Source organism: Saccoglossus kowalevskii, chromosome 8 (assembly GCF_978046115.1).
Source record: "Saccoglossus kowalevskii chromosome 8, keSacKowa6.1, whole genome shotgun sequence".
Classification (NCBI taxonomy): domain Eukaryota; kingdom Metazoa; phylum Hemichordata; class Enteropneusta; family Harrimaniidae; genus Saccoglossus; species Saccoglossus kowalevskii.
In genome coordinates, this window is record NC_140648.1 from 13822678 (window position 1) to 13841382 (window position 18705).

The 18705-nt window shown below is 37.4% G+C and overlaps 1 protein-coding gene across 1 annotated transcript; it reads right to left on the reverse strand.

Moving 5' to 3' along the window:
* Positions 1-8765: 8765 nt before the first annotated feature.
* LOC102810161 (mpv17-like protein) lies at positions 8766-11401 on the reverse strand. Its single transcript, XM_085502698.1, has 5 exons — positions 11373-11401; positions 10918-11198; positions 10115-10215; positions 9359-9457; positions 8766-9065 (listed from the first exon to the last, which is right to left on the reverse strand). The coding sequence occupies exons 1-5, from the start codon at positions 11399-11401 to the stop codon at positions 9024-9026; spliced, it is 552 nt and encodes a 183-aa protein (XP_085358824.1). The 3' UTR covers positions 8766-9023.
* Positions 11402-18705: the final 7304 nt, after the last annotated feature.

Below are 18705 nucleotides of genomic sequence, written 5' to 3' on the forward strand. Positions count from 1 at the left end.
AGGTTGAACCAAAAACACTAGAAAATACAATGTAAACGTATATCTTTGGCCAATTGTGAAATCTTTTTTTAGCTCCATGAACCAATTCAGTCACGGGTGATTGTTCATTGGAGGTGTGACTATGCTAATGACCGCTGTTAATCATTTGTAGTTTGCATGTTTACAGAACCCTTCTAGTTTGTTTACAAGCTGATAACACTAACCCCAAAATCGTCAGGTTAGTTGATGAGTGAGATTATTACTTGCATGTTGGCAAAACTATTACGGACTGTGTTACGATAATATGAATGATGTGGCATGACCATTTCATTTTAATCTGGATTATTTCAACAATAGCTTTTGCTATTGCCGTCTCCAGTTGATCGTGTTTTATAATCCTACGAGTAGCGAATTTTTTTTTAAAACGCGGTGGTCGTCGCGCAGCGCGTGTTCGATTTTCACGTAAATAAACAATGTATTTTACAGGCGTTGTATACGTCGCTACAAGTCTCATATCGAACAGGACGCGGCACGACGACTGTCGCCCTTTAAACTTATAAGTTTTGGAATACTTTTTTTACATCACTGTACATGAATGCCCCTCCATATACACACACATACATACCATCAGATTTCAGATAACCAATAATTGGTTGTCTCAGGTCAGACACATGCACTGTGCAAGCGTGCAAACATTTCGAATCGCGAACTACATCAGAAAAGGTTGTTACTAATTTATAATGTGATAAACTTCCTGTCTAAAGCCAGTCTAACATCGCTTTAAAACATAACTAGACGTCTTCATTTGTCACACTGACGAGATTTTATTAACAACCGTGAATTTCGTTCTGAGATATATGTAAAGAAATTGCTCTAATTTGTCGTCATCGTCAACACTAGAGATCGCGTAGTCGAGTCTCATTTCTCCAGAGTACGTTCCATATCACTCGGAACATAACATTAAACAAAACTAAACACAGTATTGATTTCATTTCAAACATCTAGGGATATTTCTGGTTCGTACTCTCTGTAGTGACGTTTTAAATTTGCGAACACAATTTTCATTGTCCTCGTTGAACCCGCTATGTGACAATGAGCAAGTGAACGCATTATAAATTTTGTAAATGTTTCAGTATTTCAACGTCATGTGACATTGAATCAAGCTTAGCAGCGCGTCTGTTTACCGGTTTGAGTCATTTTTTACCTTTATTCCTCAAAGTCTCAACTCTTACACTATTTATTGTTGTAAATACAACATATAATCACTGCTGTCATAGCAACATGCATTCACTTCGATACTACATAAATAACCTGTAACCTCCGTCTAATTGATCCTCACGATACTTGCTTTGCGTGCTTGAGAAAGGCCTTTTACATCATATGAAAGAACGGATTAAACAAAAATGTAAAAATATGAAGGTACAGGCAATATGTATAAATCAATAAAACATATGTACAGTAATGTTACATTCTAAGCAACAAAACAAGATGTTTTTAAGGACTAACAAGAAGTAAAACAAGAGTGCAACATGACCAATTATATTTACACCTGAGGGCGCTATTTTTTTCGGAGTAAGGGGGCGCTATTTTCCGAACTTGGGACAACAAAGATGGTTAACATATTCCGGTCTCATGCGACTAGACTTACCTAGAAGAAACTATATCCTGTCCTACTGCCAGCACTCGCCATATATCAATCTGGGCAGTCAGTTTATGAAAGGACTGAAGTCCATGATTTAACTTCATCAACAATATGTGCAATAATAAAATTCATACAATTTCGGAAAAATACTACAAAAATAATAAATCGGACAAACGTCTGTAAGATGAGGGCGTAATAAAACGTTTCGTAAACCAAATACCACCATACTTTCAGAGAGAAAAGGACCATCGAAACATTTTTCTCTAAACTGTATTCTATAACATTTTGTCTAATTTAATCCGTCGAGGTGATGTTTATTTTTTAGGTGGTATCCTTCCTAGCATGGCTGCCAGCCTGTGTGATGTTCATTAGTCCCCCAGAAACTCCAAATCTGAGCAATCATTCCAGACTGTAACGTGGAGTGTGTGAGAGACAAACACGGTCTTGCACCTAGGGTACATTCTTCCTAGAATTTTGTTTCACTGATTGTTTTCGGAGGACATCCTCCTAATTCTAATATTTCTATGTGCAATTTTTAGTGCCTTATATTTACAGTTGTTGATATTTTTTTCACTCGTTTTACATTAACAGTTTCCATATATGTGCAATTTAGTGTTTTTTTCACAATAAATTATTGATTATAAAAAAAATTACACAATTCTATATCATTATTTTCATATGTATGGTGTATACCTGGAATAGGAATGTTAAATAGTTTGTTTTCTTGGAAGTTACAAGGGCAATACCATGATGGTCATTTCATAAATCGTTCCCCTGCAATCTATTCAAACAGACACATTTTATTGAAAACTATATGTGTAACTGTGACAATGGAGTATATCATGAAAGTACATCCACTGTATTAAGCCAGCATTTGCACAAATCCACGAAAATACAGCCTCTGTATTAAGCTGCATTTGCACAAATGCATGAAAATTTAGCCCCTGTATTAAGCTGCTTTTGCACAAATCCACGAAAATACAGTCTCTGTATTAAGCTGCATTTGAACAAATCCATGAAAATATAGCCCCTGTATTAAGCTGCATTTGCACAAATCCATGAAAGTATAGCCCCTGTATTAAGCTGCATTTGAACAAATCCATGAAAGTATAGCCCCTGTATTAAGCTGCATTTGAACAAATCCATGAAATATAGCCCCTGTATTAAGCTGCATTTGCACAAATCCATGAAAATATAGCCCCTGTATTAAGCTGCATTTGAACAAATCCATGAAATATAGCCCCTGTATTAAGCTGCATTTGCACAAATCCATAAAATATAGCCCCTGTATTAAGCTGCATTTGCACAAATCCATGAAAATATAGCCCCTGTATTAAGCTGCATTTGAACAAATCCATGAAAATATAGCCCCTGTATTAAGCTGCATTTGCACAAATCCATGAAAATATAGCCCCTGCATTAAGCTGCAGTTGAACAAATCCATGAACATATAGCCCCTGTATTAAGCTGCATTTGAACAAATCCATGAAAATATAGCCCCTGTATTAAGCTGCATTTGCACAAATCCACGAAAATATAGCCCCTGTATTAGGCTGCATTTGCACAAATCCATGAAAGTATAGCCCCTGTATTAAGCTGCATTTGCACAAATCCATGAAAATATAGCCCCTGTATTAAGCTGCATTTGCACAAATCCACGAAAATATAGCCCCTGTATTAAGCTGCATTTGAACAAATCCATGAAAATATAGCCCCTGTATTAAGCTGCATTTGCACAAATCCACGAAAATATAGCCCCTGTATTAGGCTGCATTTGAACAAATCCATGAAAATATAGCCCCTGTATTAAGCTGCATTTGCACAAATCCATGAAAGTATAGCCCCTGTATTAAGCTGCATTTGAACAAATCCATGAAAGTATAGCCCCTGTATTAAGCTGCATTTGAACAAATCCATGAAAATATAGCCCCTGTATTAAGCTGCATTTGAACAAATCCATGAAATATAGCCCCTGTATTAAGCTGCATTTGCACAAATCCATGAAAATATAGCCCCTGTATTAAGCTGCATTTGAACAAATCCATGAAATATAGCCCCTGTATTAAGCTGCATTTGCACAAATCCATAAAATATAGCCCCTGTATTAAGCTGCATTTGCACAAATCCATAAAATATAGCCCTTGTATTAAGCTGCATTTGCACAAATCCATGAAAATATAGCCCCTGTATTAAGCTGCATTTGAACAAATCCATGAAATATAGCCCCTGTATTAAGCTGCATTTGCACAAATCCATGAAATATAGCCCCTGTATTAAGCTGCATTTGCACAAATCCATAAAATATAGCCCCTGTATTAAGCTGCATTTGCACAAATCCACGAAAATATAGCCCCTGTATTAGGCTGCATTTGCACAAATCCATGAAAGTATAGCCCCTGTATTAAGCTGCATTTGCACAAATCCATGAAAATATAGCCCCTGTATTAAGCTGCATTTGCACAAATCCACGAAAATATAGCCCCTGTATTAGGTTGCATTTGCACAAATCCATGAAAGTATAGCCCCTGTATTAAGCTGCATTTGAACAAATCCGTGAAAATATAGCCCCTGTATTGGGCTGCATTTGAACAAATCCATGAAAATATAGCCCCTGTATTAAGCTGCATTTGCACAAATCCATGAAAATATAGCCCCTGTATTAAGCTGCATTTGAACAAATCCATGAAAATATAGCCCCTGTATTAAGCTGCATTTGCACAAATCCATGAAATATAGCCCCTGTATTAAGCTGCATTTGCACAAATCCATGAAAATATAGCCCCTGTATTAAGCTGCATTTGAACAAATCCATGAAAGTATAGCCCCTGTATTAAGTTGCATTTGCACAAATCCATGAAATATAGCCCCTGTATTAAGCTGCATTTGCACAAATCCATGAAAATATAGCCCCTGTATTAAGCTGCATTTGCACAAATCCATGAAATATAGCCCGTGTATTAAGCTGCATTTGAACAAATCCATGAAAGTATAGCCCCTGTATTAAGCTGCAGTTGAACAAATCCGTGAAAATATAGCCCCTGTATTAGGCTGCATTTGAACAAATCCATGAAAATATAGCCCCTGTATTAAGCTGCATTTGCACAAATCCATGAAAGTATAGCCCCTGCATTAAGCTGCATTTGAACAAATCCGTGAAAATATAGCCCCTGTATTAAGCTGCATTTGCACAAATCCATGAAAATATAGCCCCTGCATTAAGCTGCAGTTGAACAAATCCGTGAAAATATAGCCCCTGTATTAGGCTGCATTTGAACAAATCCATGAAAATATAGCCCCTGTATTAAGCTGCATTTGCACAAATCCATGAAAGTATAGCCCCTGTATTAAGCTGCATTTGAACAAATCCGTGAAAATATAGCCCCTGTATTAAGCTGCATTTGCACAAATCCATGAAAATATATCCCCTGCATTAAGCTGCAGTTGAACAAATCCACGAAAATATAGCCCCTGTATTAAGCTACATTTGAAAAAATCCGTGAAAATATAGCCCCTGTATTAGGCTGCATTTGAACAAATCCATGAAAGTATAGCCCCTGTATTAAGCTGCATTTGCACAAATCCATGAAAATATAGCCCCTGTATTAAACTGCATTTGCACAAATCCATGAAAATATAGCCCTGTATTAAGCTGCATTTGCACAAATCCATGAAAATATAGCCCCTGTATTAAGCTGCATTTGCACAAATCCATGAAAATATAGCCCCTGTATTAAGCTGCATTTGCACAAATCCATGAAAGTATAGCCCCTGTATTAAGCTGCATTTGAACAAATCCATGAAAGTATAGCCCCTGTATTAAGCTGCATTTGAACAAATCCATGAAAATATAGCCCCTGTATTAAGCTGCATTTGAACAAATCCATGAAATATAGCCCCTGTATTAAGCTGCATTTGCACAAATCCATGAAAATATAGCCCCTGTATTAAGCTGCATTTGCACAAATCCATAAAATATAGCCCCTGTATTAAGCTGCATTTGCACAAATCCATGAAAATATAGCCCCTGTATTAAGCTGCATTTGCACAAATCCACGAAAATATAGCCCCTGTATTAGGCTGCATTTGCACAAATCCATGAAAGTATAGCCCCTGTATTAAGCTGCATTTGCACAAATCCATGAAAATTTAGCCCCTGTATTAAGCTGCATTTGCACAAATCCACGAAAATATAGCCCCTGTATTAAGCTGCATTTGAACAAATCCGTGAAAATATAGCCCCTGTATTAGGCTGCATTTGAACAAATCCATGAAAATATAGCCCCTGTATTAAGCTGCATTTGCACAAATCCATGAAAGTATAGCCCCTGTATTAAGCTGCATTTGCACAAATCCATGAAAATATAGCCCCTGTATTAAGCTGCATTTGCACAAATCCATGAAAATATAGCCCCTGCATTAAGCTGCAGTTGAACAAATCCATGAAAATATAGCCCCTGTATTAAGCTGCATTTGAACAAATCCGTGAAAATATAGCCCCTGTATTAGGCTGCATTTGAACAAATCCATGAAAATATAGCCCCTGTATTAAGCTGCATTTGCACAAATCCATTAAAGTATAGCCCCTGTATTAAGCTGCATTTGAACAAATCCGTGAAAATATAGCCCCTGTATTAAGCTGCATTTGCACAAATCCATGAAAATATATCCCCTGCATTAAGCTGCAGTTGAACAAATCCACGAAAATATAGCCCCTGTATTAAGCTGCATTTGAACAAATCCGTGAAAATATAGCCCCTGTATTAGGCTGCATTTGAACAAATCCATGAAAATATAGCCCCTGTATTAAGCTGCATTTGCACAAATCCATGAAAGTATAGCCCCTGTATTAAGCTGCATTTGAACAAATCCGTGAAAATATAGCCCCTGTATTAAGCTGCATTTGCACAAATCCATGAAAATATAGCCCTGTATTAAGCTGCATTTGCACAAATCCATGAAAATATAGCCCCTGTATTAAGCTGCATTTGAACAAATCCATGAAAGTATAGCCCCTGTATTAAACTGCATTTGCACAAATCCATAAAATATAGCCCCTGTATTAAGCTGCATTTGCACAAATCCATGAAAATATAGCCCCTGCATTAAGCTGCATTTGAACAAATCCGTGAAAATATAGCCCCTGTATTAAGCTGCATTTGCACAAATCCATGAAAATATAGCCCCTGCATTAAGCTGCAGTTGAACAAATCCGTGAAAATATAGCCCCTGTATTAGGCTGCATTTGCACAAATCCATTAAAGTATAGCCCCTGTATTAAGCTGCATTTGAACAAATCCGTGAAAATATAGCCCCTGTATTAAGCTGCATTTGCACAAATCCATGAAAATATATCCCCTGCATTAAGCTGCAGTTGAACAAATCCACGAAAATATAGCCCCTGTATTAAGCTGCATTTGAACAAATCCGTGAAAATATAGCCCCTGTATTAGGCTGCATTTGAACAAATCCATGAAAATATAGCCCCTGTATTAAGCTGCATTTGCACAAATCCATGAAAGTATAGCCCCTGTATTAAGCTGCATTTGAACAAATCCGTGAAAATATAGCCCCTGTATTAAGCTGCATTTGCACAAATCCATGAAAATATAGCCCTGTATTAAGCTGCATTTGCACAAATCCATGAAAATATAGCCCCTGTATTAAGCTGCATTTGAACAAATCCATGAAAGTATAGCCCCTGTATTAAACTGCATTTGCACAAATCCATAAAATATAGCCCCTGTATTAAGCTGCATTTGCACAAATCCATGAAAATATAGCCCCTGTATTAAGCTGCATTTGAACAAATCCATGAAAGTATAGCCCCTGTATTAAACTGCATTTGCACAAATCCATAAAATATAGCCCCTGTATTAAGCTGCATTTGCACAAATCCATGAAAATATAGCCCCTGTATTAAGCTGCATTTGCACAAATCCATTAAAGTATAGCCCCTGTATTAAGCTGCATTTGAACAAATCCGTGAAAATATAGCCCCTGTATTAAGCTGCATTTGCACAAATCCATGAAAATATATCCCCTGCATTAAGCTGCAGTTGAACAAATCCACGAAAATATAGCCCCTGTATTAAGCTGCATTTGAACAAATCCGTGAAAATATAGCCCCTGTATTAGGCTGCATTTGAACAAATCCATGAAAATATAGCCCCTGTATTAAGCTGCATTTGCACAAATCCATGAAAGTATAGCCCCTGTATTAAGCTGCATTTGAACAAATCCGTGAAAATATAGCCCCTGTATTAAGCTGCATTTGCACAAATCCATGAAAATATAGCCCTGTATTAAGCTGCATTTGCACAAATCCATGAAAATATAGCCCCTGTATTAAGCTGCATTTGAACAAATCCATGAAAGTATAGCCCCTGTATTAAACTGCATTTGCACAAATCCATAAAATATAGCCCCTGTATTAAGCTGCATTTGCACAAATCCATGAAAATATAGCCCCTGCATTAAGCTGCATTTGAACAAATCCGTGAAAATATAGCCCCTGTATTAAGCTGCATTTGCACAAATCCATGAAAATATAGCCCCTGCATTAAGCTGCAGTTGAACAAATCCGTGAAAATATAGCCCCTGTATTAGGCTGCATTTGCACAAATCCATTAAAGTATAGCCCCTGTATTAAGCTGCATTTGAACAAATCCGTGAAAATATAGCCCCTGTATTAAGCTGCATTTGCACAAATCCATGAAAATATATCCCCTGCATTAAGCTGCAGTTGAACAAATCCACGAAAATATAGCCCCTGTATTAAGCTGCATTTGAACAAATCCGTGAAAATATAGCCCCTGTATTAGGCTGCATTTGAACAAATCCATGAAAATATAGCCCCTGTATTAAGCTGCATTTGCACAAATCCATGAAAGTATAGCCCCTGTATTAAGCTGCATTTGAACAAATCCGTGAAAATATAGCCCCTGTATTAAGCTGCATTTGCACAAATCCATGAAAATATAGCCCTGTATTAAGCTGCATTTGCACAAATCCATGAAAATATAGCCCCTGTATTAAGCTGCATTTGAACAAATCCATGAAAGTATAGCCCCTGTATTAAACTGCATTTGCACAAATCCATAAAATATAGCCCCTGTATTAAGCTGCATTTGCACAAATCCATGAAAATATAGCCCCTGTATTAAGCTGCATTTGAACAAATCCGTGAAAGTATAGCCCCTGAGACATACAAATACAATCAACGTATATACTATATAAATGCCGCGTGTTTTCCCGGATTAAATTAAAGAAAATTCATTTATTGGGGGTTTGAAACTAATATGTGATCTTAGAGTGCAACTTTAAATTAGCACACGTAGCAAAATATATACTTTATATGTACTGTGTCGATTTAGGGTTAGTCAGCTGATTTCCGGAGACATTTTCACCACAGCCGCGTGTGTGAATCAATCTGCGTCGATTCTTTCTGTAAAAATAGACAAATGAGGATTGAATGCTAAAGATAGGCACAAAATAACGCCGTAAGCTAAAAATAAAAGAATATGTAAAGGCGGTGCGACATGTGTACACCATTTCTTTATAATTTATTAGAAGAATTCACTGTCATGACTCGGATAAGAATCTGATTTTTGTTATCTAATATCCATGCGCGAATAACGATGTATCACAATACTGTAAGAGTAAACAAAATATTCGCGGACATATTGTATGAGTTACCAATGTTGACTAACAGTCATAAATATAAATAGATATACATACCTTGCTTTTCATAAAGCAGAGAAAATTGGCCCATATGTAAGTGAATATACTGACATAGATCACTCTGTGCTTGGGTGCGATGTACTTGAAGTTAATTATCTAAAAGAAAGCAACACATACAGTTATGCATATATTACGTATTTCAGATTGCACTGTCTTGAGGTGTCACGTGTGATAGAATAGAATAGAATAGAATAGAATAGAATAGAATAGAATAGAATAGAATAGAATAGAATAGAATAGAATAGAATAGAATAGAATAGAATAGAATAGAATACGATATGGGAATGGATTAAACAAGATGGCGAGATGTCGATTTGCAAAAAAGAGCACACTTTAAAGGGCGGTGGTCGTCGCACCGCGTCCTGTTCGATATGGAACTCATAGCGACGTATACAATGTGTGTAAAATACATTGTTTGTTTACATGAAATTCGAACAATCGCTGCGCGACGACCACCGCCATTTAATACACACTCACTCAAGTTATCAAGGAAATAGTAGTGTCTAGGCGATGATCTACAAGTAATAAACGGACCTTAGATGGCGAAGATGCGCATTTTCATGCATCGTGGTCTGTCCGATAATAGGCACCATATTGTCTGAGCTCCTAAATACACATGCTCCGACGAAATTTATCTAAATATCACCCCTAATTCCAAATTGGTTTTGATTTGTGTGCAAATGGGAACGGCATTTGTGACCACAATGGTGTGGCGGGCACAGTGGAGTCGTGGTTGAAAAAAAATTATGTTACCTGGACCGGTGGCCAGAACAGTAAACAAGCTCCCCAGCTTGGTAGTGTTTTAACCTTTGCTTCAGCAAAAATATCTTTCTTTCCTTCAAGAACGTCTAGCACTGTAAATATAAAGGAGAGAATAATGCAATACAACTGATACACAGCACATGACATGGCGGGATGAGACGACGTTCTGTTTTAATAATATTTGGGTAATAGCAGTAATAAATGCAGATGTGTTTCGCAAGAAAGTTTGTCCCCTGGGATTTTCCATACCCAGTGCATCAGTACAGTATCTAAGTAATAAACCATTTTCCGTACACTGCGAGAATCACGCGTTATGCGTGAAATCGAACGTAAAAACAGGACAAACAAAGGTCATAGCGTCGTAGTCGCGTCAAACATCGCGTGGGATTCGACAAACGCGAAAGTATTTCGGGGACATTTCCATGCTTAATAATGTGCTGTCCACATTTGATGATAGGCAATTTCGATTAAGTGAGGGTATTCGGAAGCAATATTCCTCTGTCGAAGATCGGCCGGTCAATGTAAGCTGCGAAATAAAGAAATTCTAGTGCAAAATCAAATCGTTCGATTTTTGCGGCAGACGTTCGACGCGCGTCTTTCATGCATCTCGCGAGATCTCGCAATTGTTCGGAAAATCACCTATTGTGAAATAAACCAGACTCCTGACCAGCCAATCATTTCGCTGTTAGTACCACTCCAATATTGTACAAGACAGCTAATCACGGCATAGACTAAAAATATATACATGTTTCATTGTATCCGTCATGTCAATATAAGGTCGTGTGATATATTACCTATATAAAAACCACCGATACTGACTGGTCCAGCTATGGTCTGATCTAGCACCAATTTCTTTATTATCATACGCGTTGTGGTTCCCTTCCATGCGTTGTCCAACGCGCGATAAAAATAGTGACAAAATGGCCCATAGAACAACAGCCCCGTCAATGCAACACGACCAATGTAGCCATAGTCATACTTGTCATCTCCGCGTAGCGTCTGTTGAGTGAATTCGGATGCCCCGAAGACTGTGCCGGCAAAAACAGCATTTTTCACCAGAGGGCTAAGTATGAATCTGAACACATTCATAACAAGCGATTTAAGTATGTCCTTTTAACGTCACACGATGGCAACAGATACCCATTTCACGATTTATAGTACAACCAGTAGAACGAATACCGGCAAAAAAAATAATACATATATTAGTCGCACTCACGTGGAATAAAGCCGATTGGGAGGGAGCACTCACCCAGGTCCACTGCCCGTTATAACAATCATAGCATTGCTCAGTCACTGCGATGAAACAAATTCAGTTATATACAGTTATATGCACGCACACACCTATAATCATTATTTTTGTACATCACCCATTTACATCCGGGAAATGGACTTGCCTATACCAGTAATTTTAACAGTTTATTCATATTAAAGTGTTTTGTCATTTTTCAAGGAAACATCAATCCAAACAACATAATGACCTCTAAAGAAAAAGCTCCACAAATGTAGGAGAATGCAATTTACAGTTTTTATATCACTTTTCATTCTCCAGATATTCAACTTTTCATTAGTATTATGTAGTCAGCTAACTTGATGTTCAAGCAAAGGATTATGGGTAAAGTATGACACCATGGAATCTGTTGTCAGAAATTGGGGAAAAAAAACTGTGAATTGCATTCTCCTACATTTGTGGAGCTTTTTCTTTAGGGGTCATTATGTTGTTTGGATTGATGTTTCCTTTAAGCTGCATGTACAGTTTAGGCCGAGTTCAGTGCTCATGCCAGTTTCTTGTTGAGCAAAGGGAGAATATAGCAGTATAGCAGTAAGATATCAAGTAATTCTTTTCTTATTGTAAACAAATGTTTCTAGGATGTTAGTGAAAACCGAAATAAACAACAAACACATTCAGTTATTCGGTTGCGGACCAGTTCAACTACATGTACTCCAAGATTCAGAACTTGGTCGTGGTGACTTATTGCGCCTTAACGGCGGACTCTCTCGGGTGAGGCTTTCAGAGAGGGTGGGGTAACTCGCTTGACCACGTCATGATACTGGATTATTAGAAAACTTAGAGATGCAACTCTTTTTGACTAGTGTCATTCATGCGTTTACACAAGCTGCATGCCTATATTTAGAATTCACACCCAGAAACATGGGTTCTGTGTGCAGTCTCTTGACCGTTTCTGCTCGACTTAATATATTAAAATTAATATTAATGTAAGCTATGATAACTGAGGAGAATAAAGCAAAGCCAAGAACAAAACAACTTCCCGGAGCTCCATGCTGACATGAACAAATTTGAGATGTAAAAAAACCGTGCAAATTATTTGTTTCCTTCACTTAGTTAGCTTTTTTGTTTTTGTAATAATGCTTGTTTGCGCATAGTGTATTTAATTTCATGTTTTACTTTCATCCATCAAATGTAATAAAAAAGTTAAATAACAAAATAAAATAAAATGTGCGTGGATAATTTAATGTGTTTATTTGCTGTTAAACCTTCTAGAATCCCGCCCATTGTTTTTAATATTCAATTCTTTACATTACTTTAATAACCCGGAATTAACACTAAGTTAGGTTATAATGAGAATACCACAATAAAATATCATCTATTAATGATGACGTATATATATCATAAATAACTTACTTTTTCGAGGTTTTACCATCATTGCTTATCATTATGTTGTGCCATAGTTGTGATTTAGATATATTTTATCAGCAACAATTGGATTTTGTTCCTAGGTTATCTTGATTTTGAGCTAAAATTATGTAGCATTTTCGCTTTTAGAGACTGTGTTCAGATGGGATTCACACTACTTGATTACCGGTGACCGGCCCAGTAGGATGCAAACCACTTTGCTATGAGGAGATGCCGCTTCCCATTCACTGAGCAAGAGAGTACTAACCTGAGATCTTGTGCGTGAATGCGTGCGCATTTGTTAGGACCACTGCTGTCTTGGTGGCTTGCAATTTAGCGGGTCCAACCGAAGCTGCTATCAACTATAATGTTCACCAGCCATTATTTAGAATTGGCCAGCGAGACTTCGGTTTTTAATACTCAGGTCCCTAGTTAGTAGCAAAGCCAGTGAGTCTTCCAGATGACCTGTTACTCCTGGCACAAAATCACAGGGAGCTCCTCATGAGTATGTTACACACCGAGCGTTTGACAATATCACTAGACCCAAAATCATTTGATTTTACTAGTATGGATGAAAACATTCCATGATAGGTGTAGTGAGACGCAAGCAGACCATCCGGAACTTTATGTGCCAATAGAAGTGGATGTGTTGCTATCATTTGTTTCACACAAAGGGACTCTCGCCTATCAGCCATCTTGTTTTCTGACAATTGCACAGATTCATCAGGGCCCATTGATCACTGGTCAGCAAGTCAGTCTGTGTGGCCAAAACATAGAAAGAAAAAAAACTAGAGTAGGAAGGCTGCCTATTTGGAAAGTTGAGTTTTAGGTCCAAATTTCTCAGTTAACAGTTTTCGCTATGTGTTTTTATTGCTACTATAATTGTGAAATAAGCTATTCCCCCCAGCTTTCTAGAGTTATTTTTAGTAGAAGTCGTAACTATAATATTAACGTTTCGACCCTAAATTCATCTAAAACTCAGATTCTAGGGAGAGACAATACCGATTCAACAATAATGTTGTTTGTTATGTTTTATGTCTTATTAAGAGTTAGCTAGTTTAATTAATTATGTGGTTATGCCTCCAAAAACTACTTTTCTGTCACAGAATGGCCACTTTTGGCTCAGAACTCGAGGAGATCACAACAGCCTTGGTTTGCTTTGTATTCTGCTTACTGCGTTTATCCAATGTCTGAAAGTAATAAATAAATTACAAGTATTGCCCTAGGGATATTTTACACAGTAAAGTCATACTTACATTACTCCCACCCGTCTGTAATCACTACGATCCCTACACATTTATTAGTGGTCGTAAATTTTGAAATTGCGTTGGAGAAATATGGCTCAAGTCATCAAGTTTATTTGCACTGAGAAATAAGGCCTGACTAAGATGCGGTTAGTCTATTGAGTTTATCCAGTGGCCACAATTGGATAATGATAAGGTGAGTATGACTTATGGAGGTCAACGCTGATTATATGTTGGGTGTTTGCAACTGAAGGTGCATGCTGACTATTTTTTGTCATGTCTGTCCACGATGATTATGTTTTGTGGTACCTTGTAACTGAAGATACATTCTGATGATATTTAGTTATGTCATTGCAACTGAAAGTCCATGCTAACTATACTTTGCCATTGCATCTAAAAGTCCATGCTAACTATACTTCGTCATTGCAACTGAAGGTCCATGCTAACTATACTTTGTCATTGCAACTGAAAGTGCCTGTGAAATGGCTGCTATTTTCACGCCTAAAATTGTCCATTGATACATAAATATTATTCATTTTTATGTTTCTAAGCATGAATTATTTTTTTAAGTGAAAAAATTTGTTTTAAGCTAAGTCTACGGCAACTATATTTTTGTGTATTTTAAAACGAGGCTCCTCATTAGCTTCTCATTTGCATACAGTAATTCCCCTTGGGACGTCAGAAGGGGGAAGTCGCATGGCAGCTGGCATTGCCGATACGTGTAAATAAGACAAATTTCTTGTGCACTTTTCTCGCCTTTGACTAAATTGTCACTTATGTACTTGTTCGTCGAGGAAGAATGGACCATTATGAACACATAGTATCAATTTTTGTTGCATGGGGTTGAGTTAGATGCGAAATATGTTCGTTTTGGTGTAGCTGGTCACCGTGATCGTCACCGACACCGGCGCACGTTTGTACACTGTCGCTGAACAAAATAGAATTTGACGTCGGAATTATCTCGTTATTTAGCAGGTTACTAGGCACGTCACTACGCTGTTTTATTTCATCGATCGTCTGAGTAAAACTTTCAAAGTTAAAATAAAAGAGAACATATTTTGACATTCTAAACATTAGACTATAGTGATCACTATAAAATAATTAAAAAAAAACGACAAATCACAGTTACTAAATAAATGACAGTTGCGTGGAAATAAATTGACATTTTGTTGAAATAGGTGAACGCGTCGGGTCACGACGAGGGAAGTGCGTTAAAAGCGGCGTTTATTTGGATAACAAAAATAATCGAGATCGACACACATACAGATAAATTCAGAGTGGATTCGAGTTAGCGTGATCCATGGCGTGATTGTCATAATTATAATATCATATTAAAACTTTGGTGGAAACACATTGACCAAGCCCGGATTCTTATTTCATAAATTATTACGCAGATCAAGCTGCAAGCATGGAGGTGAAAAAAGAACGAAGGTGTGAATTCGACATTCAACACCAATCACCAAACAATTCAGAAACTTTTAGCCTTCGAAAATGAAAACAATTAGCAGTGTGTAAGGGCTGTGTAATTTCCTGTTTGTCCGACGCTTCGTTTTCGTGTCACTGTCAAAATTATTGCTACATTTTACTTAACATGGACTAAATGGTCTCTATAAAATGATAATCACGATCGCAAAAAAAAGTCAACTCATTTGAAACACTTGCCGGACGTCTCTCTCTCTTCTGAAATCCGCCTCGGTGATCATGGGCTGGTCCGAAATCGCTTTCTTTCAAAAGTTGTCTGCTTAAGTAGCTTTCACCCACTGATGTCGCACCTTCGGATCGATTAGAAACATGTGAATACATACACTATGACTATACGTTTCACTGCAACTCAACTGCCCACAACACAACATCTAAAAACTCTCTCTCAAAAATAAAATAGACAAAAAAAAAAAACGCCGACCGAAAAATGTATATCGTTTAAAACTATACTGAATGACCAGTGTTATTACGGCTCGGGGGTATGACTTCCTCTCACATTTTTGCCATTTGGTGGCACACTTTCGGCGAGAGTCGGAAATCCGGAAACAGTCGACCGTTTCGGGATAGGTGGGCGTGGCTACAACACGAGAAATATCCCAAATTTACTTGGATACAAGTAATCATTTTCAGCAAAAATATCAATAACTGCCCATTTCAGTGGGACACATATCTGAAATGGGAAACGTGAGGGTGGGCATTGCACAGGTCCATGCTAACTATACTTTGTCATTGCAACTGAAAATCCATGCTAACTATACTTTGTCATTGCAACTGAAGGTCCATGCTAACTATACTTTGTCATTGCAACTGAAGGTCCATGCTAACTATACTTTGTCATTGCAACTGAAGGTCTATGCTAACTATACTTTGTCATTGCAACTGAAGGTCTATGCTAACTATACTTTATCATTGCAACTGAAGGTCCATGCTAACTATACTGTGTCATTGCAACTGAAAGTCCATGCTAATTATATTTTGTCATTGCAACTGAAGGTCCATGCTAACTATACTTTGTCATTGCAACTGAAGGTCCATGCTAACTATACTTTGTCATTGCAACTGAAGGTCTATGCTAACTATACTTTGTCATTGCAACTGAAGGTCTATGCTAACTATACTTTGTCATTGCAACTGAAAATCCATGCTAACTATACTTTGTCATTGCAACTGAAGGTCCATGCTAACTATACTTTGTCATTGCAACTGAAAGTCCATGCTACCTATACTTTTGCAACTGAAGGTCCATGCTAACTATACTTTGTCATTGCAACTGAAGGTCCATGCTAACTATACTTTGTCATTGCAACTGAAGGTCTATGCTAACTATACTTTGTCATTGCAACTGAAGGTCCATGCTAATTATACTTTGTCATTGCAACTGAAGGTCTATGCTAACTATACTTTGTCATTGCAACTGAAAGTCCATGCTAACTATACTTTGTCATTGCAACTGAAGGTCCATGCTAACTATACTTTGTCATTGCAACTGAAGGTCCATGCTAACTATACTTTGTCATTGCAACTGAAGGTCTATGCTAACTATACTTTGTCATTGCAACTGAAAGTCCATGCTACCTATACTTTGTCATTTCAACTGAAAGTCCAATGTAACTATACTTTGTCATTGCAACTGAAAGTCCATGCTAACTATACTTTGTCATTGCAGCTGAAAGTCTATGCTAACTATACTTTGTCATTGCAACTGAAAGTCCATGCTAACTATACTTTGTCATTGCAACTGAAGGTCTATGCTAACTATACTTTGTCATTGCAACTGAAGGTCTATGCTAACTATACTTTGTCATTGCAACTGAAGGTCTATGCTAACTATACTTTGTCATTGCAACTGAAGGTCCATGCTAACTATACTTTGTCATTGCAACTGAAAGTCCATGCTAACTATACATTGTCATTGCAACTGAAGGTCTATGCTAACTGTACTTTGTCATTGCAACTGAAGGTCTATGCTAACTATACTTTTTCATTGCAACTGAAGGTCTATGCTAACTATACTTTGTCATTGCAACTGAAGGTCTATGCTAACTATACTTTGTCATTGCAACTGAAGGTCTATGCTAACTATACTTTGTCATTGCAACTGAAGGTCCATGCTAACTATACTGTCATTGCAACTGAAAGTCCATGCTAACTATACTTTGTCATTGCAACTGAAGGTCTATGCTAACTATACTTTGTCATTGCAACTGAAGGTCTATGCTAACTATACTTTGTCATTGCAACTGAAGGTCTATGCTAACTATACTTTGTCATTGCAACTGAAGGTCCATGCTAACTATACTTTGTCATTGCAACTGAAGGTCCATGCTAACTATACTTTGTCATTGCAACTGAAGGTCCATGCTAACTATACTTTGTCATTGCAACTGAAAGTCCATGCTAACTATACTTTGTCATTGCAACTGAAGGTCTATGCTAACTATACTTTGTCATTGCAATTGAAGGTCTATGCTAACTATACTTTGTCATTGCAACTGAAGGTCTATGCTAACTATACTTTGTCATTGCAACTGAAGGTCTATGCTAACTATACTTTGTCATTGCAACTGAAGGTCCATGCTAACTATACTTTGTCATTGCAACTGAAGGTCCATGCTAACTATACTTTGTCATGCAACTGAAAGTCCATGCTAACTATACTTTGTCATTGCAACTGAAGGTCTATGCTAACTATACTTTGTCATTGCAACTGAAGGTCTATGCTAACTATACTTTGTCATTGCAACTGAAGGTCTATGCTAACTATACTTTGTCATTGCAACTGAAGGTCTATGCTAACTATACTTTGTCATTGCAACTGAAGGTCTATGCTAACTATACATTGTCATTGCAACTGAAAGTCCATGCTAACTATACTTTGTCATTGCAACTGAAGGTCTATGCTAACTATACTTTGCCATTGCAACTGAAGGTCCATGCTAACTATACTTTGTCATTGCAACTGAAGGTCCATGCTAACTATACTTTGTCATTGCAACTGAAGGTCCATGCTAACTATACTTTGTCATTGCAACTAAAGGTCCATGCTAACTATACTTTGTCATTGCAACTGAAGGTCCATGCTAACTATACTTTGTCATTGCAACTGAAAGTCCATGCTAACTATACTTTGTCATTGCAACTGAAGGTCTATGCTAACTATACTTTGTCATTGCAACTGAAGGTCTATGCTAACTATACTTTGTCATTGCAACTGAAGGTCCATG

Bases quoted from the DNA above. Each gene is read 5' to 3' on its own strand.
- LOC102810161 (XM_085502698.1), bottom strand. From the start codon at position 11,401: ATGATTGTTATAACGGGCAGTGGACCTGG. The intron at 11,199-11,372 runs GTGAGTGCTCCC...GAATGTGTTCAG, and splicing joins ATAACGGGCAGTGGACCTGG to ATTCATACTTAGCCCTCTGG. The intron at 9,458-10,114 runs GTAACATAATTT...GCTTTCTTTTAG, and splicing joins TGTTCTGGCCACCGGTCCAG to ATAATTAACTTCAAGTACAT.